Source organism: Danio aesculapii, chromosome 3 (genome assembly GCF_903798145.1).
Source record: "Danio aesculapii chromosome 3, fDanAes4.1, whole genome shotgun sequence".
Classification (NCBI taxonomy): Eukaryota; Metazoa; Chordata; class Actinopteri; order Cypriniformes; family Danionidae; genus Danio; species Danio aesculapii.
The window spans coordinates 36,167,774-36,191,568 of NC_079437.1; the positions used below are offsets into that span (position 1 = coordinate 36,167,774).

Consider the following 23,795-nt stretch of genomic DNA (forward strand, 5'->3'; position numbering starts at 1 on the left):
TGGCTTCATCAGTTACTATCAACTAATCTGTATTATTAAATGTTTAATATATCTTTTAAATCCAGATTCTCCCCCAAAAACATTGCTAAAATTCACATTTTGAAGAGTAAACACAAGTTAACAGAGAATTTCAAAGAATATAAGAAAAGCAGAAGAGAAGAAATGAATTGAGAGAGTTTCAGCTGCGCTTATCTTTCTCTCTCTTTAGTGTTCACATACCATGCAGCATGAGGGTGTCTGGAAGCCGGCTGCTCGTTTGGCTTTGTTATTGTTTTGTCTTATTGCTCCTGTGCTCCAACCAACCCTATATGAATATATGTGTCTGTGTTTGCGTATGCATTCACAGATCTGCAGGGCTCTTCCTGGTTATTGTTGTACGACTTCGATGTGAGACACGATAAGGTCTGCTTTTGTTTATGTCCTCCTTTCTCCTTTAATTTTCTAGGCCAGTTCACAATGGACAGAAATCAGCTACTATCAGATAGCAGAGAAGTGTCTCAGATCCTGTTCTGTCACTGCCGTTAGCATGAGAGAAACATTTCGCAGGAGGAAATACCAGGAGGTTCGCCGTGAATGGCGTTGATATGATGAAGCCAACGGGCACTTGCTTGATTTCTGCAGAGTAAAACAACAACTTCCTGTGAGACAGAAGAAGAATGTGTCCACAAGGGAGATGATTATGAAGAACATATACGGTGTGCTTTAAGAAAATGAAATGGGCTGTGAGCAGGGTTTTTGTGCGACAGGAGAGAGGGTTTTGAATTCGGGAAGCAGAGGGGAAAGAGTTGGAGGAAGCAGGGTTAAAGATAGAGTAATGGAGACCGTGAAGGGAGGTAAGGGGGGGTTGGGAAGAGAGGTCAGAAGTTTATGGAAAGAATATTTTTTTTCAGTGTGCCCTCTCCATGACACCCTTGCTTCCAGAGAGCAGAAACGCATACAAACACAAAGAGAAAAACAGAACAGAGAGTTAATAAACAAATACTTTCATTCTACGACAGCAGACATGTGCAAAATACACCTTACAACCCAGATTCAGCCTTTCACACTGTTTAATTTGGCCTGTGGTTCTTTCTTATTAAAAACTACTACTGTTATTATTTGATAGCCCCGTTATCTTACAATGAGGCCTAACAGGCCTTCATAAGCATTTAACATGATCAGCATTGCCAGATTTAAGCTCCAATTCACCCAGTGGCAACCAGGTGAAAAATAGTATTTTGTCATTTGTATTTGATATGGATGATGAAAGGGTTTTATATATTTTGTATCAAAATACTTTAGTGTTTTAGTATTTTTTTAACTTGTTCAAACTTCTTAATTAAAATGAGCTGAAACAACACAATTCTTGAGATTTCATTGGTACAACTTAATTTTTTAATGTTCAATTCACATAAATTTGTTAAAAGTGTTAAGTTGATCAATTTTTGTTGGGTCATTATGAATGAATTGTGTGGAACCCTGCATTTTTTGTTTACAGTGCACTGTAAAATACTTTACAAGAAATCTACATTAAGACATCAAATGCACCCTCTGAGTGGTGATGTTATTATGGAGTCAATCTAGGGCCATAAATACTTGAAATAAAAGAAAGTTCTGCAAATAAAATATAAAGCAAAAAATAAATAAATGCAAATCTCCAAAAATTCAACAATGTAATTTTTGAGAAATAAAAATGAATTTTGCTGACGAAATGAAGAACTGCGAAGGGAAAATTAAGTTTTGATGCAAATAAAAATCAAGCAGTGCAAAAAAAAAAAAATAATTAAAATAAAATATTTACAATAAAAAAACTATATTTGCAAAACATTTTTATAGCATTGCCAGCCAATTGCAATGCTCATTTTGATTGGCTTTTTAGTCAAGCGTAAGTTTGTGATGCTGTTTTCACTTTACACTTAACGTTTCTGCGTGTTTCACTTTGTGGCTCTGATGTGTCAAGAGGGTGGAGTCAAGAGAAGTTGGGCGTTTACGGCAGGCCTGGACTTACTGGGTTGTAAGACCACATCGGTATGTGTCTCCAGGTGGTGGCCTACCGTAAACGCCCACGTTTCCTTGACTCCACCCCCTTGTCAAATCAGGGCCAGCTCTTTATTTTTGTTAGCAAACTTAATTTTTATTTCTTAAAAATTCATTTTCGCTTTGCAATTTATAGAGATTTGCATTCATTTATTTTTTGCTCAATACTTTATTTTTTTGTTCGCAAAACTTTATTTTGCAAGTATATGTGGCCCTAGATTTACTCCATATGTTATTGACTCTTCCGTACAAAGAAGAATTGAAAAGTTCTTAGGAGAAAGAGTATACCGTAGTTTCTATGAATTGCTGATGTTAAATGTTTGTCGTGAAAACAAGCAACATAATAATAAGTCCTACAGGCGATTCCTACAATACTTCATTGGCTGTTTAAAATGCCAGTAGTTGATCTGTCAGTCCACTGTATAGTTAATGAAGAGGAATGATGTAAGCCTTAAGATGTTACATCATATGAAACACAAATTTTTAATAATCAAAAACTCCTAATACAATTTTTATATTGAGTATTGAAGTTAAAGAGTTAAATAGCAAAAAAAGAGTTTATTAACTCTTTATTTAACACCCTTTTAAATTATTAAGAGGTTGAATAATCAATCATTGTACAGAGATGATGACAATTTTACTGGCCACATTTACTATCAAACATTGTTTACTTTACTAAGTCAGTTTAATGGGGAAGGGACTGATTGAATAGGTCTAACTGGAAGATTTGCAAAGAAATGTCATGCTCCTTTGTAAAAGTATTTTGTAATATTTTTTAAATACTATATGTTATCTTGATACATTTGTGGCTGCTGTGTTTTGTAGTTAATTTTGAAACATGTAAAATTAAGGTATTTGGTATTTTATTTTTAAAAACATTTTATGGTTTTTATTTTTTGCTCAACCCTGGTGGCAAACATAAGCATGTACTCCTTGCATCTGAAGAGTTATACGAATATTATTCTGACTTTGCACTTTCACAATTGTGATTCATTTCTCCCAGTTGTGACTCAATATGTGCTATTTTAACAATTGATCGTTTTTATTATCAATTGTTGTGACTATAACTCATAATGTGTCTTAATATCACAATATTATTAATGTTCATTTTAAATACAGAACCAAACAATACATCAATCTCGTTATGTGACTTTTTTTATCACTTATATATATATTGTATAGGTCAAAATGATTGATTTTAATTTACATGTATATCAAAAATCATTAGAATATGAAGTAGATCATGTTCGATAAAATATTTGTTAAATTTCCAACTGTGAACATATGAAAACTAACTTTTTGAGTTGAATTTAACTTTTTTTTTTTTTTTACTTTAAATTTTAATACAGTATGTTCTCAATATTTTTTTGCGAATCCTCATATTTCAGATTTTCAAACTGTTCTGTCTCGACCAAACATTGTCACATCCTAACAAAGTATACATCAATGGAAAACTTATTCAGTTTTCACATGATAAATTTCAAGAACCTGGACACTGAAACTGGTTTTGTGTTCCAGGGCCAAATCATATTGTGACTGATTATATCATATTGTAAAGTATATGGCGTAATGTGACTTTTATCATAACCTCATTATAGAACTTTATACCTTTTATTAAGCTCATAATGTCTACATCACAATGACTTACTTTGCATCTTATTGTGTATTTGATTTTTAATATATGACTATAATAATGTGCATACATCTCATAATATACATAACACAACATTTAATTTTATATTGCATAATGTGATTGTTTAACTCATAATGCAACTATATACCCAGACCCATAGCCAGGGGGGGCTTGGATGGTTCAGAAGACCCACCCCTCACTGACAAAGGTCCAAAATTTGTCCCATACATGAGCTCATTTGTCCTATTTTGGCTGCTATGCCATCAAAAAATTGTAAATAACTAATTGAAAAAGGTTTTAAGACCAAGCGGAGTCCTCTGTTGGCTGTCGCTTCGGTGTGACTTCAGCTAATCAGTTTTGACCTATGCAAACATTTCTTTTTTTATGAGTCCAACATCCAGCTGCTAGAAAACATACAATCTGACTATCACTACTGACCTACTGTATTGTTGTTAAATAGAGAAAACATTTTACAAGTAGCTATTATCTGATGTCTTGGACCTTACCCTTGAAACAAAATATGACCAATAAAAAGGTATTGATATTAAATATTAAATTAATCCGAATACTAACTTGGCTAATGTTGTTATTCATGAATTTTCAAATGTGTTTTCTTTTACGAGAGGTTACAAAAAATCATGAAGCTCTAAAATGCAAAATATAGATCTAATAACTAAACAGAAAATGAGGCGTTTAACGGCAAAAAGGTCTACTTATTGACAAAAAAGAACCACCTCTTTCACTAGGCTGGCTACGGGCCTGATACCTCTTGTGACTTTTGTCATCATCTCATTGTGACTCACAACATGACTTAATTACTCCAATTTTTCTTACCTTTAAATTTTTTATTAATTTATTTTTTATTTTTGCTGAGAAACTTACTTCCTTAATCTTCATTATAAAATTGTACAATGTTTATTATAGTTATGTTTATTCACAAGCCAGCTGGCGTTTCTAAAATTCTACTTATGAGAACATCTCCATTATTTTTAATAAAACTAGGGCACAAAAAGTCTACAACCAAGCAGATGTAATTTAAATATTATTATACAGTATTATGTGGCTGACCCGGAGTGCTTTTTAAAGCCCATTGTGTGTCCTTTGCCAAAAAAATAAAACATTGCTCTAAAGACAACCCTAGATTCTTCTAAGAATATACACAGTATGTTAAATGTTTGTATGGTGGTCATTTGTGATGTCTTAGACTTAGATTTACAATGCTTGAAGTGACCTCTGACCTTCTACAGCTACAAGCTACTCAGCTCTACATTTCAGACCAGACAAACCTTTTAAAAATGTGTAAAAAATAAAGCTGCTCAATTCTGAAAGAAGAGATGGTGTATTCATGAACAAGCTGTTCAAGGTGGAAGAGCTTTATAGGATGAATATTTTGAGTGTGGCGTCTGTCTAATGTCAAGCTGACTCGGGGCTTGACTTCATCCCATTTCTCAAGTAGCATCAACACCTTAAGGCCTAAAACGACCCTTGCAGACAGGAAGTGTCAATCACACCGAGTTAGGACCTGAGTGCACGGCGTGAAACTTGAAGCAGAGGGGGAAAAATATGCAATAGCTTATTAAATGATTGATTCTGACTCCAGGTTTTGTGATTTTCAAGTAATAAAATGAAACCTAAATGCTTTTGTTAGACTATAAATTTATGCTGATGGATGATTAGAATGAACCATCGCACAAAAACCACACTTGCTGTTATTACTCAAATATTTTCTGAACGTTCTTTTACTAATCTTTATATTGTAAAGGATCTGAAAAAGAAATAATTTTCACATTTTCTGATATCAATATCTTTTAACCCTTAAAAGACCTATTTTATATAATGCATAAAATGGTTTAATCGTTTTTAATGGTTTGCAACTTGTGGAATATCTTTTTTATTTTTATTTTTTATTTGAATCTACACAAACATGATTTGATAAAAATTTTTATACAGAGGTAAGATTGAAAAGGCCTAAAATCCCAAAAGATGTTTAGATAAAGCTATTGTTGGTAGACTTTTAATTTGATCGTCAATAAATTGTTATATAATTCACAGAAAAAAAATATAACTATGAATCAATAAATCTCTAAAGAGAGAGTTCAGCCCCAAATGAAAATATTCTGTTGTTAAAATATAGAAGATTTTGAACTGAAACTGTGGTCCTTAAATTTGCAAGTCAGTAGCTGTTTTCATCCACCTATTTTTATGCGCATTTTGGAATAGCGCATAATAAATGCGTAATGGAAATGCCAAGACGTGCATACATTTTGAAAATGTGCATAAAAAACTTACTGAGCAGCACAACTGAGTAGAATAAACTTTCTGTTTGATAAGAAAAAAGGTGCATAAACTATAATGGAAACAGAATAAATTCCAGTATCCACATAAAGTGAGGTGGTTTTGTTTTAACAGATCATGTGATTGGGGCAGTTCAAGCCCTTGGGTTCGAACCTTGTCAGTTGGCATTTCTGTGTGCATGTTCTCCCCGGGTTTCCTCCAGGTGCTCTGGTTTTCCCCACAAGTCCAAAGACATGCACTAGGTGAATTGGGTAAGCTAAATTGTTCGTATATGTGTATGTCTTGGAAGTGTATGTCAGGTTGGAAGTTGAGCGTTGGGCTAACAACCCACCTCGTAAAATTAGATGTCACAAAACACCAACATGGTGCGGCTAAATATCAACTTCGATAAAAAACGGCCCTGGGAGTAAGAAAAATCATGTGATTTAAAAGTAGGCACAATTGGATGCCATTATTCTGTTGCACTGTAGAAGCTCTGTCACGAAAACAAATTCCTCGTATGTGTGAACATACCTGGCAATAAAGCTCTTTCTGATTCTGATTTCTGATTATTGGTCAAACCACTTTGGAAAACATCTGAAATGTTGTTTTGGTCATTATAAAATCCCTCAGCCAAAGTCTGTTATCAAACTGGTTTGGTATTATTACCTTCCAAAACTGTCTTAAGCAGTTGATCTCGTACATCTAAAATCTACCACGCGTTCATTGCATTTCATCTTCATTTTCTGAAGCGCAAGTCATTTTTATATGAGAAAATTCTTATGTTTTCATTAAAAGAAAACAGCTTCTCGTGTATCAAAATCTATTTGATATTTGACGCCAGTTTATGAGGAAGTGACAATTTTGTTCTCTTTGACTCTTTGGATGGAAATGATGCTTTACTTGCAAATGTTTTATGACATTATACAGTTTTGCACATAAAACTAATTTGCATCTTTGCATGGAAACATAGACGGTGGCTACCGGCATTTTCTGAGTGCAAAAAAATACAGGCAATACTAAATTAATATCAGTGGCTTCTGAAAAAACTTTGAGACCTCAAAAAGTTAAACCTTTAGTGCAAAAAATGTTAATGTTGTACTATGATATTATCAAATAATATCAAATATCCTAGAAATTCCTGTTTGAAAATAACTACAAATTTAACCATAGACCTATATTCCGTGATGCCGGTAATGTGAGAAAATCAAGTCAAAAACACTACTTAAAAAATTATGAGAGTCAGACCCTTAGCTAGGAAGGGTTCAGGTGGTTCAAAAGACCCACCCCTCATTGACAAAGGTCCAGAATTTGTCCCAAACACGAGCTCATTTGTTCTATTTTGACTGCTATGCCATAAAGAATTGTGAAATTAACTATCGAAGAAGACTTTAAGAGGGCGTCACGGTGGCGCAGTGGGTAGCATGAGCCCCGACTGGGTCAGTTGGCATTTCTTTGTGGAGTTTGCATGTTCTTCCCGTGTTCGTGTGGGTTTCCTCTGAGTGCTCCGGTTTCCCCCAAAGACATGCACTATAGGCGAATTACCGATTTGTAAACATTCAGGATGCACGCATATTGAGGTTGCAGAAAAAAACAGGAGCGCTAGCATTTACAGCGAGGGAATGACATCCGATGTGGTAGAGTTTGTTGTTGTATTAGAGAAGTTATATTGATTACATATTTTATATATTTGTTTTATATATTATTTACATAATATATACATGTTATAACAGCTTGTCACCCAGTGATAAGCACAGTTATTCTGCAAAATTACCCTTAAAGTGAGTGGCTTTCTTTTGACAGGTCCATTTGCGATAGCACCATCCCAATGGATATTAGGTAAGATGAAAAGGCCAAGCATTAAGCCCAAAATATACGGATTGTTTGAACTGATGATCTTATTGAAACTCCCAAGTGATTTTACAAGAGAGAAGTTAAAGGCCTACAAGTCTTTGGATGCCTACAATTTTGTACAAGAAATAATGTTCCATGATTACCAGATTCAAAACTTTGTAGTGCTAAAAACCGAGGTTCTGCCTAGCCAAAGACAAGGAAAGAAGACAGAACTGTACAAGGTCTGTACAACTGTACAATCATCAACAAGCAAAACAACTGCATTCTGACAGCAAACTGCACCTGTACGGCAGGGTATGTGAACTTACATTTTTATATTTCATTCTTAGCATTCAGTGTCCGCAGTTTCATTTACCATATTTAACTGTTTTTGCTGAAATCATCGCAGTAATGTGTATGATTCAGCATAGCGTGAGGTTAACTGATATAAAATGAGAACTGCAGAGTCCAGCTTTTTTAATTAGGTCGTCACTCCATTCAGCTCTTCTGATGGCTGTTAGCCAAAGACATCTGGGGTTTGCATTAAAAGCAGTGTAGTGTACGATATGTGTGGTTGAACCCGTGTGACTTAATGTATTAGGTTCATAGATTGGTAATTCCCCTACCGGTGAATTGGGTAAGCTAAATTGTCAGTAGTGTATGTGTGTGAATGTAAGAGTGTATGGGTGTTTCCCAGTGTTGGGTTGCGGCTGGAAAAGCATCCGCTGTGTAAAATATATGCTGGATAAGTTGGCCGTTCGCAACCTCTGATTAAAAAAGGGACTAAGCCATAAAGAAAATGAATGAATAAATAAAGGCTTTAAGACCAAGCAGAATCTTCTTTTGGCTTTTGCTTCAGCGTGACTGAGGAAAGTTGAATGTGCTGGCCAGTTTGTGTTTGACTAATCAATGACACTAGGCTAGTTTTTAATTTAAAACTTGAACAGCATGCCTTTTTCTAATGATATATGATGTAATAAACTTGTATTTGAAAAATAAGTATCATTCTCATGTTTTTTTCTTCTAAATCTTTAGGAAATGTTTTTGGTACATCAAAAAGTGTGATTGATGACCAGCCGACAAGCTAATCCAGCAAAAAATAGTGCCTAAAAAGTATTTAAAGCTCATAATTTTATAGAAAATGAGCCTAATAACTGCAAAAAGGTCCATAAATTAAGATAAAAAGGAACCATCTCCTTCACCAGACTGGTTACGGGCCTGAGGGTTGAACTGAGAACCAAAAGAAGGCCCCCCCTAAAAAATTAATTTAAGGTTTGTTTTGTGAAAACGAGACCCAAAACTGAAAACATCAGTGTGGTCAAATTCCTCTCACTCCCTTGTCTTCACGGACAAAAGATGGGTGTGATGTCAAGTTATTTTTCTTCTTTTTGAAAACCTCACTCTCACTAGCCATATATAGACACAAGACTCCCTTTTCTTCTGAGCGTGGGCAGAGAAAGACAGGGAGAGAGCGCTCTAAAAATAAAACATCTGTTCCAGGAGCAGGTCAGGTGGGAGGCAGGTTTAAAGAGCCATGAGGAGGAAGATGAGAAGGCAGAAAAGTTGAGGTATAAGCCGTGAGGAAAGTGATACTTTGATCTATTGGAGGGAAAAAAAGAGAGACTGACAGAGTGGGGGGGTGGGTGACTGGATGGCATGTTAGCTGTGCCCCTGCGTAAGTGTGTGGGTTTGCGTGCATGTGTGTTTGGTAAAAGCAGAGGCAGATTTCAAGACAAACACCAGGGCCAGCTTGAGGAATGATGAATGCATGGAGAGAGTCAGCCGAGAGCAGAGCAAACCAGAGGAAATGAAGGCATAGAGAGTAGAGCGCAGGCACAGAGGGGCCCTGAAAATATCATGTGTCTTCAGTGCATGTGTGTGTGTGAGCGAGCGAGAGAGAGAGTGTGTTTGGTGTGCTTTCTAAAAGCATGATTGATGGGCATACAGGAGTGAGTGAGCGGGGTTCTGTGCGAGACTTCAGGAAAAGAAGGATTAGATTGGAAAGACTGACTGTGTGTGATGGAAAAATGAAGAGTTTAAAAAAAATGGTTGAAATTATGAAGTCACACGGAGTAAATGATCATATTTTAGGAAGTTTTAATGTTTTTTTAGTCTGTTTTTTTAACTGAATATTTAGAAGTGAGTTTCATAGTAAACATACCGACAGTTACACAAAAGTCATTCTTGAATTCATTTATTCATAAGCCTGTAAGTTTCTAGTTTTATTTTTAATAAAAACAAACATTATTGTTTATTAAAGTATATGTTAAGTACAGCATATTAAATAAATCAAAAGTCAAGACATTTTGTAAAATAAATAAATCAATAAAAGGATTGAGAAGACTGCACAAAACTGTTGAGCAGCGCAGATACTAATGCTAATAAATGTTAATTGAAAAGGAAATCATAGTAAATAACTTTCCGAGAGATCATATGAATTAATACAATACCATGACAATACCATAGTTTTACCTTAATTGATCAAACAAATGCCACATTGCTGAGCTAGCATTGCATTAAAAAAACTGTATAATTGTTAGTGGAGATTGATTTCTGCAAAAAAAAAAAAATTTAATCATCCCAGCCTGCAACAATAGTTAAATCCTGGGGCCTAGCGGACATTTTAAAAGTGGGGGGGACAGCTGTATGAGATCCTAAAGTTTACGTTCAGATTTAGGGTGGGACGATTCTGTTTGACCAGTGGTTTCCTCCTGCATAAAACAGTATAAATCCTTATAAGTTTAGTAATGGTTTTTAATAGTTATATTGGGAATTATATTGGTTTTAATGGAAACTGTAATGGTCCTTGTGGGTCTCTATTGGTAATTTGTTGCCTTCTAATGCTGGTATGATAAACTACTTAATAATAGATTATGTCCCAAAACACACTTGAATGGTTTGTAATTTTAACAATGGAATTGGTAGTGGAAACCATTAGAGCTTCCAGATTATTTCTTTTCAGCAGGTTTGATGGGTACTAATTTGACTGCTCCATAAACCTTTCAACAACTTCCACATTTGAAAGCTCAGTTTGGTCATGGAGGACCATGAAAGCAAGAAAGACTAGCATATTTCTATCTATATGGGCTTTGTGCATGGACAGTGATCAGGGCCTAAAGCCTTTTAACAGAAAGCAATTTTGAATGTTAGAATCTTTAGTACCTGCAGACAATCAAAGTTTGACCATGTTGAATTAGATTTTTTTATAATCAAAGGTGATCATCTTTGGTCTGATGTTTGTGTATGCTTGTAAACTTTGACAATAACCTTCACACTTGATTCCTGTTGCTAAGATTCAATTAAATTCAATTCATGTTTAATTATCTCAATGTAGATTGTGTCAATGCAGCTTAACATAGAAGTTGTAGTAAATTGAAACTGTGTCATTCCAGTTCCAGAGCTGAAGTTCAGTTCAGTTCAGTGTGGTTTAAATTTCACCAAACACTGAAGAGCAAATCCATCGATGTGCAGCTCCACAAGTCCCAAGCCAAGCAAGCCAGTAGCAACAGTAGCGAGGAACAAAACTTTACCAGTTGACAAAAGTGAAGGAAGAAACATCGAAAGAACCAGGCTCAGTTGGGCATGACCATTTCCCCTCTGGCCAAACTTCTTGAGCAGAGCTGCAGTCTAATCACCAGAGGCTGAAGAACGCTGGACGTCCGTCGTGGAGAAGCTGAAGGTCTGAGTAAGGCACTGGTGGGTGTTCAGGCTGTCCCACAGGATCAATGCGAAGACTCGTCTGTCACTGTGGTCTTTCAGGAATCATGCTCTCCGCTCCTCCGTGACCGCAACAGCATCTGCTCAGGATACGGCCTGATCCAGGATTATGGATACCTTGGTATCGTCTCTTCACAGGTCTTGGATCACATCACCATAAAGTTGTACATCAAATAGACCAAGCCAAAATCAGGCTGCAATTGAGTAGAGTAGTTACCTGATCTTCAAGTGTGGTTTTGGAGAGGTCTTCCCCACTTTTAAAACTAGTCGATCTTATAGACAAGCTGTCTGTGACCATCTTAAACAGGAAACCTTTTTAAACAATTCTATAAACCAACACACAGCTCATGGTTTAATGATAATCCTTCAGCTACTAGAGTCTGCAGAATGATTCATTTGATTAACGTCAACTCATCTGACCAGCTATTTCCTGGAAGATATTGGTACAATAAAACTAAACGAAATCAAATGATGTTTGATTGCTGTCCATGCGGAGCCATTTGCTTTCCAAGCCCTAATGAATGACAGAAAAAAAAAGAGTTGAAAACAGACATTGCACAAGACAATAAAGAAGAAAGGGGGATCATCAGACCTTTTGGATGCCACACACAAAAAGTCTTTCTGGTGCTCCTTCCCTCTTGGTGTGTCTGTCTGTCTCCCTCTCTTCAGAGCCTCTCGTGACAGGAGTTTCCTGGAATAAAGGAGTCCATCTGCTTTCCATTCAGGCACATAATGCGTTTCAGGAGACTACATTACCCCCTAACAAACACACACACGCACACACACAACATAGAGTGCTCATTCACCCCTTTACCCAGAACTTCAAACTCACTTGTTAATGCAACTGCACAGTCTCCACGTCACAGCACTATCCAAATAACAGAAGCCAAACTTCCCATTACAAAACAGAAGGCCATTTTTGTGATGACACCACAGTTTGGACAGATTAGGATCAAACCTAAACAACCAAAATGTGTTGTATTTACAAATTAAGCAGCTCTGATAGGTTGTGTCTTGTTTATAGGTTCAGACCGAGGATTTTGGCGTTTGTTTTGCTTTACGATTTGGGACAAATACTTCTGATCCCCATCACAGATTTGCTTCCATTTCCTGAAATGCCTACTTCACATGTGCAGCGATCCAGACACCGTGGGCGGGGATTATTCTGGGCGTGTGCGCCATGAGCCAATCGGCTTCAGAGGTCGAACGCATGGGGTGACTCGCCCCGCCTCTCCACTCACGCTACTGAAAGAGTCTGCATGCCCATGTCCCGCAGAATCAGAAACGCGACAGAAGCTGATAAGACGCGTTTGTTTGATCAGCTCCCCGTTTGAAGGCACCCGTGGGATGAAACTATTTTATCAGCACTTTTTTTGAAGTCGGAGACGTATAAGGAGATAACCTGTGCGATAAAACGCGATATTCGTCTGCCGAAATTCAGGAGTTTGTTCTTCTTGGATCAGCCCGTTTCATGCGACTAGACATCCTCCATCTGTCCCATCTGCACGACAGCTCCGGGACGGCGGTGGACATCACTGGACGTTTACGGATAAAGACTGGACGACACGCTGTGATTTGAATGCCTTTGCCGGGACTTTGCTGGCTTGTGTGCTGCAGACAAGGCTTCAGTTTGCTGGCTCGGGATCATGGGGAGAAAGAAGAGGAAGAGTCTTTCGAGTTACGCAATCAGGACGAGCACACACACACGGGACGGGTATGTAGACAAAACTAAAACTGAGGAGCACAACCTAGACAATAACCACCTAGGAGTTGAAACTAAGTCATATTTGTTTTATTGATACTTGTTTATCTTTATCTTTTAAATCCTCTGTTAACTTGATTCTAACCTATTAGTCATGATCCCAAAAGTATTGATCATTCTCTGAGGATGTGTCGTCTCAAGTATTCACTTCAAACTAGCATATATTGTTAGTAGTTGCTGATACATACTCCATTCGCTCATAGTAGTGTTTTGGTTGTACTTTCTGTCCAGGTGTTACATGTATATGGCTCTGATTTACTAATACTTGGTTACTAGGCACTTCCTATTCATGCGACAATGTTCTCTATCATCAATGTCAGTAGCCAACATACATTTCTACTCTGTAAAACCCAAAAAGTGAATGTAACTCAAACCATTTGAGGAAACTGATTGCAACAAACCATTTAAGTTCAAAAGCTAATCTAAATGAGTACTGTGAACTTAATGCATTTGAGTAAATGAAGCAATTTGAGCACATTAAAACCAGATAAACGTAGAGAACTCAAACCAACTGAGTACTGTAAAACCCAGTAAGTTAAGGCAACTCAAACCGTTTGAGCAAACCGATTGCAACAAACTATTTAAGTTCAAAAACTAATCCAAATGAGTAATGTGAACTTACTCCATTTAAGATGAAGTAATGAGGTATTTAATTAACTCATTACTAGTTATGGGACGATAACCGGTTTCAAGGTATACCGCGGTTTAAAAAAGTCAAGGTTTTAAAACCACCATGATTTTCAGTTATACCGTTCCTAAGGTATGTGTAAGATTTGTTTTGGTTTATTTTTTGCATGTTTTACACAACTATTTTATTTAGTTTTTTTAGGGCAACAGTACCTCCAACAGAAAAGGAACCTCCTCATCAAAAGCTACTGGTCCAAAATATTTTAAATGTTTCTTAATATACAATATTTTGTGTTCAATTGGTGGAAAAAGTTGTTGTTTTTTTTACCCAGACATTTAAAAAAATATATATTTTAGAGCAGTAATCACAATACCGTGAAACCGTAATATTTTTATTCAAGGTTATCATACCATCAGAATCTTATACCAGCCCATGCCTACTCATTTCCTTCAACACTGAGTTCAAAACTCTTTTCAAATGAGTAGAATTAGCTTTCAGTACATTTTGAGTTAACTAAACTCATTTCATTTGATAAAGTTGACAGTTGGGTTTTACAGTGTAGTTCTTCATACATTTCCCATTGCCACAATTGTTTTTTTATGTTTTATATGTATGTTATGATCAGTTTATTATGTGTTTTTATTCAGCACTAGGACAAGTAATGAATAGTATTAAAGGAATCAGGGCCTGCAGTATGTGAAGAGTAAGATAGAGGTAAAGTCTCCTTTTATGTTTGGATATTCAGATGTTCTCCTTAATATTATAATTTCAGAAAAGTATTTTTTGCAAATTCTAACTAGGAAAATCAAATTAGCAGCCAATGACTATCAAAGTACAACATTGTTCAAACTCAATTAGCTAGTGCCAATGTTGTTTTAAAGTCATACTCACATGCTAGTTCAGACCGAATATTCGATATCTGTATAAGTAGCATGGTAAACAATATAGAGATTGCTAAATGAACAAACATGAGAATGTAAAACCAACTTTACCTCTACAGGAGCAAGTGCCAGTGGTTAATTGAGTAACTACTAGCATTAGTGCTAGTGTCTGGTGAATAAGTACTAACATTTTAATCAATAGTTACTGATGGTAAAATCGGAAGGGATGCTACTATTCACTATTAGGTAATTTACAGCTTTATTATTATTAACAGTATTGGAATGCAGTTTTTTTATCTTGCATATGTGTGTGTAATATTTGTGTATTAGTAAAAAATAATGACTACAACTCAATGTCAGCTTTATTGTCAATTCAACCACATGTACAGGACATACAGAGAATTGAATTTGCCTTACTCTCAGTTGCCTAACATATAATATTAATACAAAAAGTAGATTTTTAGAAAGAAATTACAATAAATACAATTATACATGAAATGTAATCTAAAAATAATAATCTAAAATTAAGTAAAAAAATTTGTAAGCAATACAATTACACTTAAGGGCATATGGCAATGATTGCAAACCAGAGTTGAGCAGTTGTAAAACAGTATATAGTGCAAAAAAATACAGTATAATGTAAAACAGTATATAGTGCAAAAGGCTTGTGAACATGATAATTATGATAAAGTGACAGTGTCATAATATATAGAGAGTTAGTATGATGTAATAGTAAAATTTAAGTGGCAATGTAAAGGAAGAAGTGCTCAGTTTATTAAATTGTCGCTAGTTACTGTTGGAGTAAGTGCTAGGTTCTTATGATTAAGTACTAATGTTTCATTAATGAAATCATAATAAGGGATGCTGGTAGTTGCTATTGGGGCCATCAAGCATTCTGTACATGATAGACTGAAAGGTAATTTTAATAAGGGTTTGTGTACATCTGTATTCTTATTTTTGACAGACATGTATTGAAGCATTTTGGAAGAACTTATTTGTACAAATGTATTCATTTCTGGGATTTAAGTGGTGCAAATGCAGTGTGTGATTAGAACATTGGGTGATTCCAGAAAAACTAGTTTTACTGGTCATATTTTGAGAATTAAATGCAAGCACTGAGGCTTTGCATGCAATGATATCTTTCATACAGTATGTTCAGTGTGTGTGGTTTTGATGGCGACTCTTGTTACAGCGACTACTGAATGACACGAAATGTAACAGATCCTTTGTCAGTAAGACAACTGTACATCCAATGTATTCCACTGCTGTCACACACAAGAGCTTATTGTTGAGCTCTTACATGATTAAGCCATGTGCGTTAAAAGGGAAGGTACAAATCATGGTGATGAGCAGAGATGAAGGGTTCCTGTGAACTGTAATGAACAGTGAAGGGCATTCAGCTGAGCAAGCACTCAGGTTCCCCATCTATTTTACGCCTCTGTGCAACTGAACACATCCGCATGATCAAATATTTAATAATGGCTCCTCTGTCAGTAAAATCTCTGGTATTGATCCCCTCTTGTACGCTAAATGAGTTTTTCAACAGCCAGCGAGCCTTTCTCACACTCACACAAAGGCTGTTTTGAGCCAAATTAAAGCAGAAATATTTCCATCTCGCTCTCAGTAGATCCACTGTGCTTCTTGGGATGGCTGATCGCCTACAACTGAAAATATTCCACACTCTATTATGACCCAGCACCCACAAGGAAGGCTTACCTCAAGTGTACTGTCTACAGTCCATATCAGTCCTCTGATAGGCGGGTGTGATGAGATATTGACATGTCTGGACGTACACATGCACTTTATGAGACTCCCACTGGCTTTCTAATCAGGCCCTTATTGTAAAACCACGCCTCACACACTGCACTGGGACAATCAATAAGAAATAGCCTGAGGGATTTTTTGCACCAATCTCTTATGGACTGACCCCTTAGCTCTCTCCACTCGCTTCATCCCTACTTCATCCATCCTCTTTGGACTAATCGCCCTTAAATCAATAATCTTCATATTTCCTTGGTGAAGTCTTATGCTTTTAACCCATTTATGGCTCTGTGAAGACGTTCTCTGTGTGTGTGCATGTGTCAGGGTATTGGGGGTGGTAGAACATAGGAGGTTAATAGGTTAATGCATCCCCCCTTCTCCCCAGAGTCATCATATAACTGTTTTTTTAACAGGAAGCAGAAGCACCAGTGTTAAACTATAGTGACGATTGGTGAGAAAAGACATGACCAAAGGCGGAAAAGGGTATTTATGAAGTTTTAAAGTCTGGTGGTACAGACCAAATTTAGATATGTGACACAAGCTACGTTTCCATCACCTATTTACATGTGCATTTTGGATATGCGCATACAATCGGTTGATAGAAACGCCAAGATGCGCTTTAATTTTAAAAATGTGCATAAAAAATCATGTGCACATAACTAGGTAGGATAAACTTTTCATGAGATGAGAAAAGATGCGCATAAACTACGATGGAAACACTTATTTACCGAACAAATTCCAGTATGTGCATTAATATGCATTAATAAAGTCCTGATTTTGTTGTAAGAGATCATATGATGATAAAAATATGTGCAAATAAACATCTGAAATGTTGTTTTGGTCATTCTAAAATGCCTTAACCGTTTCAGTATCAATAGGGCTGGAAGATTAATTGAAAAGTAGTCAAAATCGATATTCAGAACCTATAATCGATCAAAAATTTTCAGGTCAATTTATTTAATTACTTTTTTACTGTGTGGAGTCATGTGACCCCGCTCTGTTAAAGCTGATTTATACTTATTATTTTATGTTTTATACTTATTATATTATTCTAATATTATATTTCTGCATGTACAGTCCGACGCAACCTTAGCATACCTGCGCACCACTCAAAAAATGGTACTAAACGTCACTACGGCACATAGCGCAAGCTTTGTGATTGGTCCGTCTAGTGACGAGGGTGGGTGGTGAATAATTTCAGTTATTCAGCGTTGATGTTCAATAAAATATCATAGATAATATTTTTAAAAATCTCTCACTTGTAATATGTGAGCACATTTACTGTACAAAACCTGTCAGTGAACTATGAGGGCAAAAACATAAAATAAATAAATAAAATCGTTCATTAATCGTAAATTAAAATGTTCAATTAATCGAGATTTTAATTTTAGGCCAAATTGTCCAGCCCAAAGTATTAGTGTTATTAGTGTCAAGAGTGTCTGCTCAAACTCTCACGCCTTTAAACGCCATCACATGTTCATTGCGCATCGGCATACTGTCTTCTGAGGCTCAAGTCATTTGTTAAATGAAAAAAAGATTCACGCAGCTTCTCCTGCCTCTGCAAATTCCGTTTTTACTCTTGATAATTGGCACCAGTTAATCTGGAAGTGACGATTTTGTTCCCTTTGACCACTTGGATGGAAACGATATTTCAATTGGCATAAATTTTATTTAATCTTAAATGGAAACATAGCTACAGAGACGAATACAATTTTATTTTGATTGCATGATCTAATTTGATTCGTTTGATCCATTGAACATTACCAGTCTCTGGTATGTGATAGAACCAAGAGATATCGTTACCAACTGCCTGCCAAATCTTTAGCTATCACATATACAGTAATGAATCAGCTTTAAAGACTTGATAATCAGCTGATGATAATGAAAATGGCTATTGTAATGCCAGTGACCATTTGCTGAGTCATTGTTAAAGGCACGTAGAGTCAGAACTTTTATTATGTTTTATCAGCCGTTTCTTTCTGTTACATCACCATAATTCATAGTTTTGTTTTGGACTTTTGCCATGGAGCTGTAATTGATTATCAATAGAAGATATTGATATCTAGAGTGCCTCTGCAAAGCTGAGCTTCCTCTTCATGCCAGGCAGGATCAATAGTTCAAACAGCAACCTTCAGATGCCCTTCCTACATGGCATAAGATACTTTTCTTACTAAGTCTTTTGGTCTTGTTTCTAGACCAAATATGCAAATATTCTTAAACCAAGCAGCATTTTCTAGAAATAAAAAGTTAAAATTAAGTGAGTTTTTTTCTTTGAAGAAGCTAAGCTAAGTAATCTGCCAGTGAGGACAGATAAATAATCTTGTTTTCACTTTGAAATAAGATTTCATTTGCCCCATTTGCAGATTATTTTGCCTGTTTTAAAGAAAAACACACTTAATTTTGATTTTATTTCGGAAAACAAGACAATAATGTCCAGAAATTGCTTCTTGACTTAAGAGTTTTAGATATTTGGACTAGAAACAAGACAAAACTCTAAGAAAAGCATATTTTTGCAGTGTAGGAGGGAGGTCTCAGTGGATGACGTCAATTTTTCTGTTGTTTATAATTAGCACAGAGCCCTTTGCTCGTTTGAACTGACGATGTTGATCTTTTAAGGACTTTGTAATGTTTTGGAAATCTACTCTTAAAGTGTTAACTGTGTTTTACAACATGGAAGCTGATTTCTGACACTTGTTTAAGGTAGACATTTGATGGTTGACCAGACATAATGTGAACAGACTGACAATCATCTGTGTGAGCTTCATAAATTGCTGTGCTACTGATAATATGCAGCGGTCCTTTATAATATGACTACATCAACATTATGTACACAATAACTAGATTACTTCAGTCAGAAAAAAAACAAGCTCTAACACACTTGTCCAACAAAACCTGGTACATTGTTGTATATTGCACTTTAGACTAGGGCTGCACAATATATCGTTTCAGTATCGATATCACAATTTGCACATCCACAATAGTCACATCGCAGAATGTGAAGTCACTATAGGTAGGGCTGGGTGATATGGCAAAAATACAATCTCGATTAATTTTTTCCATATTGAACACTAACGATCTATATTCCGAAGTCAGTTGTGAATTCTTTCAGATTTAGAAAGAGTATCCCAACAATGACTGAAGCCACAAATTCGAGGGTCCTTTAAATAGCATTACTTATATCTAATATCAACACACTTCTAGATTCCCATTGTTGCACATTTCTGCTTTGTGATTGGCCCTTAGATCAATATAGAGCAAAAAAGTCCAGCGCTTATCATTGTTATTGACATAAATTTTATTGTGATTCGATATAATATTGTTTACCGGCCTAGCCCTACTGTAGAGTTTAACTATAATGTAGTGAATGTTTATTATTTGCAGGTGTTTTAAGGCTCATGACTGTGTAAGCATTCAGGCATAAGCAATTGTGCCATTTGTATCTTCAATAAAGATGGATTGTATTGGATTATTTAGACAATGAAGACTATAGCGCTATTTTACATTCGATTTTTCAATTTCACTGATAGACTCCCAAGAAAACCATAACATACTGTATGTTTGACTTAATTTTAAGTAATTATTGATTCACTTCTATGGATACTTTCCAAATAGAGCTGTTCAAGCTATTTGGTGAAACTGTATTCATATCGCAATATATATCACAGAAAAACAAAATATCGCAATGTCAAATTTTTCCAATATTGTGCAGCCCTACGTTTTAATAAACTTTATTTGGTCATTGAATAGACTTACCATAATCAAAAATTTCAGGATTAATTTTCTGCTATGCATAAACTTACAAAAACAAACAAACAAAACAAACACCCCAACCCCAGCCTGTAAGTATACAATACAGTAGCTACGTTTCCATCCAGCTATTTTTATGCCCATTTTGGATATGTTGATGGAAACGCCAAGATGCACATAAATTTAGAAAATGTGCATAAAAAACATATGTGCATAACTGAGTAGGATAAACTTTTTATTCGATAAGAAAAGATGCACATGAACTACGATGAAAACCCTTTTACCGAACAAATTCCAGTATGCTCATTAAAAAAAAGTCATGTGATTTTGTTATAAGAGAGCATGTGATGATACAAATGTGTGCGAATGGACAAGCCAGCAGGCTGAGCACATCGTAAAACACCTGAATTGTTGTTTTGGTCATTCTAAAACACCTTAACTGTTTTAGTATTAGTGTTATATTATTATTAATGACCTCCAGAATCAAGAGCGTCTGTGCTCCTCGTCTCACGCCTTCAAATGCCACTGCGATTTTACTGCCTGTCGGGATTGCCTTCTGAGGCGCAAGTCATTTATTAGATGAAGAAAAGATTCACGCAGCTTCTCTTATTGCAGCAAATTCCGTTTTTTTACCGTTGATATTTGGCGCCAGATAATCAGGAGGTGTTTGATTTGACAATCAATGGATGGATGATGTTGGATGGAAACGCTGCTTTATTCGCACATCTTTTATGCAATAATCCAGTTTTGCACATAAAAGTAATTCACATTTTAGATGGAAACATAGCTAGTGATAATCAAAACAACTTTTTAGTTACAATACATTGCCTTGGGGAAAAGAATTCCCCTTGAAGTGACAGAAGAAAGGGCCCCAAATCTTGTGAAATTGTCCAATGTGGCCTTTTCAAAAAATATCTGGTTCGTTCAGGTGCAGAGTAGATATCAATTATTCAAGCCATAGTTTAGCAGTTGGAGGATTAACATTTTTCCAGTACAGTAATCAGAATCAGAAAGAGCTTTATTGCCAGGTATGTTCACACATACTAGGAATTTGTTTTCGTGACAGAGCTTCTACAGTGCAACAAGATAACAGAGACAGGACAAAAAACAGATAATAAATATATTTTAAAAAATAGAAGTAAGTAGTGAGTGCAATAGCAGCTTATAAGCAGTTTTTTGGCTGTTATCAAACGATATGTCAGGAATTTCTTTTGTGCACTGCTCAATGAATAGGTATAATCATCTGAAAGCACTTTAAAAACCTCATTCCAGAATCCCTTTATTTTATGACAGAATACAAAACTATTAGCTAAATCAGCTTCTTCTGATTTGCATGCAGCGCTACTTTAGTCTAGTTGTGCTGATCCAAATTCTACAGGCTAAATCACTTTAGCTTTCAGTTTAACTGAATAATCCTATAAAAAAAAATATTGTCCATTTTGGTTGATTCTTTTTTTTTTTTTTTTTTAGCAAGTTCTTCCTTCTAGTCAGACTTTAAAAACCAAGTACTTGAGGAAGTTGGGCTTTCTCTGTCAACTATTATTGCCGAAGAGGAAATGTATGCTTGGAAGGCATGGAGGCTATACAGAGAGGCCTGGTTTTGGCTGAAATCTAGGAAAGCTCGCTCCGGATACATCCATTGACGTGTTTACACAAAGACCTCCTCCATTGCACCCAACCCTCTATAGTCCACACACTCAAGCAGGTGGTCAGACCCCACAGACGTGTGTGTTTGGATACTTCCTCTCTTCAGTGTCTGTTAACGGTCTCTTTTTGTGCCATAAGAGACCGCAGCTGAGTTTATCATCTAGACAGATCCACCTTCAACTCGCATATACTAGTTTATTAACACTGAAACCAACCCTATATTTCAACCTACATAAGCTGATATTTTGTCTCATAACTTTGTACTATACAAAACTAAATTAAAGGTGCTGTATGTAAGTTTTTGAGTAAGTGAACATACTTGATTATCTGAAAAACTATGCTGAAGTAATTTATTCTGCTTTGAAAATGTGCAATATGTGCCGGAATGTCTGTCTTAGTTTCGATCATTTAACCCACCCAATTTTAGTTTAGCCAATTATATTTCAGCACCCAGGTTTGCCTTGTTGTGATTCATTCAGTCAAGAAGGCTCTCAAAGCATGCGTCTGCGACCAAAAATGTGACATCCGGTGGACAGTAACAGCCTTCAAAAAGCAAATAATAAAAATATTACAAATGTAAACATTAGGTGAGCAGGTTACAATGTAACCCCGTGTCCAAACAACATGCTAAGTAACGGGATTAGTAGTGATAAGCAGTTGGCTGTTTGCACCAGATGAAACACGACAGAAATTTAAATACAGCCATTCAGAATCAGAATCAGAAAGAGCTTTATTGCCAGGTATGTTCACACATACGAGGAATTTGTTTTCGTGACAGAGCTTCTACAGTGCAACAGGATTACAGAGACAGGACAAAAAACAGATAATAAATATATTTTTTTAAAAATAGAAGTAAGTAGTGAGTGCAAATATACAGATTGACAAGTGTATGTACATGTTTATTACTATATACAACGTTATATGTGCAGCTGTTATGTGCAAATTGGCATGTAAAGTGTGTTGTTAAATAAGTGTATATGTGTATAAAAGTGTATAGCAAGTAGTGATGTTGGTTCCACAATTATTATCATCAAGTGTTCATGAGATGGATTGCCTGAGGGAAGAAACTGTTTCTGTGTCGGGCTGTTCTGGTGCGCAGTGCTCTGTAGCGTCGACCAGAAGGTAAAAGTTCAAAGAGGCAGTGTGCTGGGTGTGAGGGGTCCAGAGTGATTTTGGCAGCCCTTCTGCTCGCTCTGGATAAGTACAGTTCTTGGGGAGTAGGAAGGGTTGTACCAGTGATTCGCTCAGCAGTCCGAACTATTCGACGTAGTCTTTGGAGGTCGTATTTAGTAGCTGAGCTAAACCAGACAGTTATTGATGTGCAGATGACTGATTCAATGATGGAGGTGTAGAACTGTTTCAGCAGCTCCTTTGGGAGGTTAAACTTCCTCAGCTGACGAAGAAAGTACATCCTCTGTTGAGCTTTTTTGACAATGGAGTCAATGTGAGTGTCCCACTTCAGGTCCTTAGAGATGGTGGTGCCCAGGAACTTGAATGACTCCACTGCTGCCACAATGCTGTCCATGATGCTCAGTGGGGGGAGAGCAGGGGGGGGGGGGTTTCTCCTGAAGTCCACTATCATCTCCACTGTTTTGAGCGTGTTGAGCTCCAGGTTGTTGTTACTGCACCAGACAGCCAACTCCTTAACCTCCTGTCTGTAGGCAGACTCATCACCGTCCTGAATGAGGCCGATAAGTGTGGTGTCGTCTGCAAACTTCAAGAGCTTCACAGAGGAGTCTTTTGATGTGCAGTCATTCGTGTACAGGGAGAAGAGCAGTGGGGAGAGGACACACCCCTGGGGGGCGCCAGTGCTGATTGTGCGGATGCTAGATGAGAATTTTTTTCCATGAAGAATTTTTTTCCATGAAGTACAGAATAGTGCACTTACTGCACTTC

General features: G+C 36.4%; 1 protein-coding gene across 1 annotated transcript in view; it reads left to right on the forward strand.

Annotated features, from left to right (window-relative positions):
• The first annotated feature begins 12,726 nt into the window (after positions 1–12,726).
• plekhh3 (pleckstrin homology, MyTH4 and FERM domain containing H3) overlaps positions 12,727–23,795 on the forward strand; it is an 86,452-nt gene continuing 75,383 nt past the window's right edge. Inside the window, exon 1 of the mRNA XM_056453907.1 lies at positions 12,727–13,187. Within this exon, the coding sequence (XP_056309882.1) occupies positions 13,053–13,187 (135 nt within the window). The 5' untranslated portion in view covers positions 12,727–13,052. The remainder of the gene's footprint in view (positions 13,188–23,795) is intronic.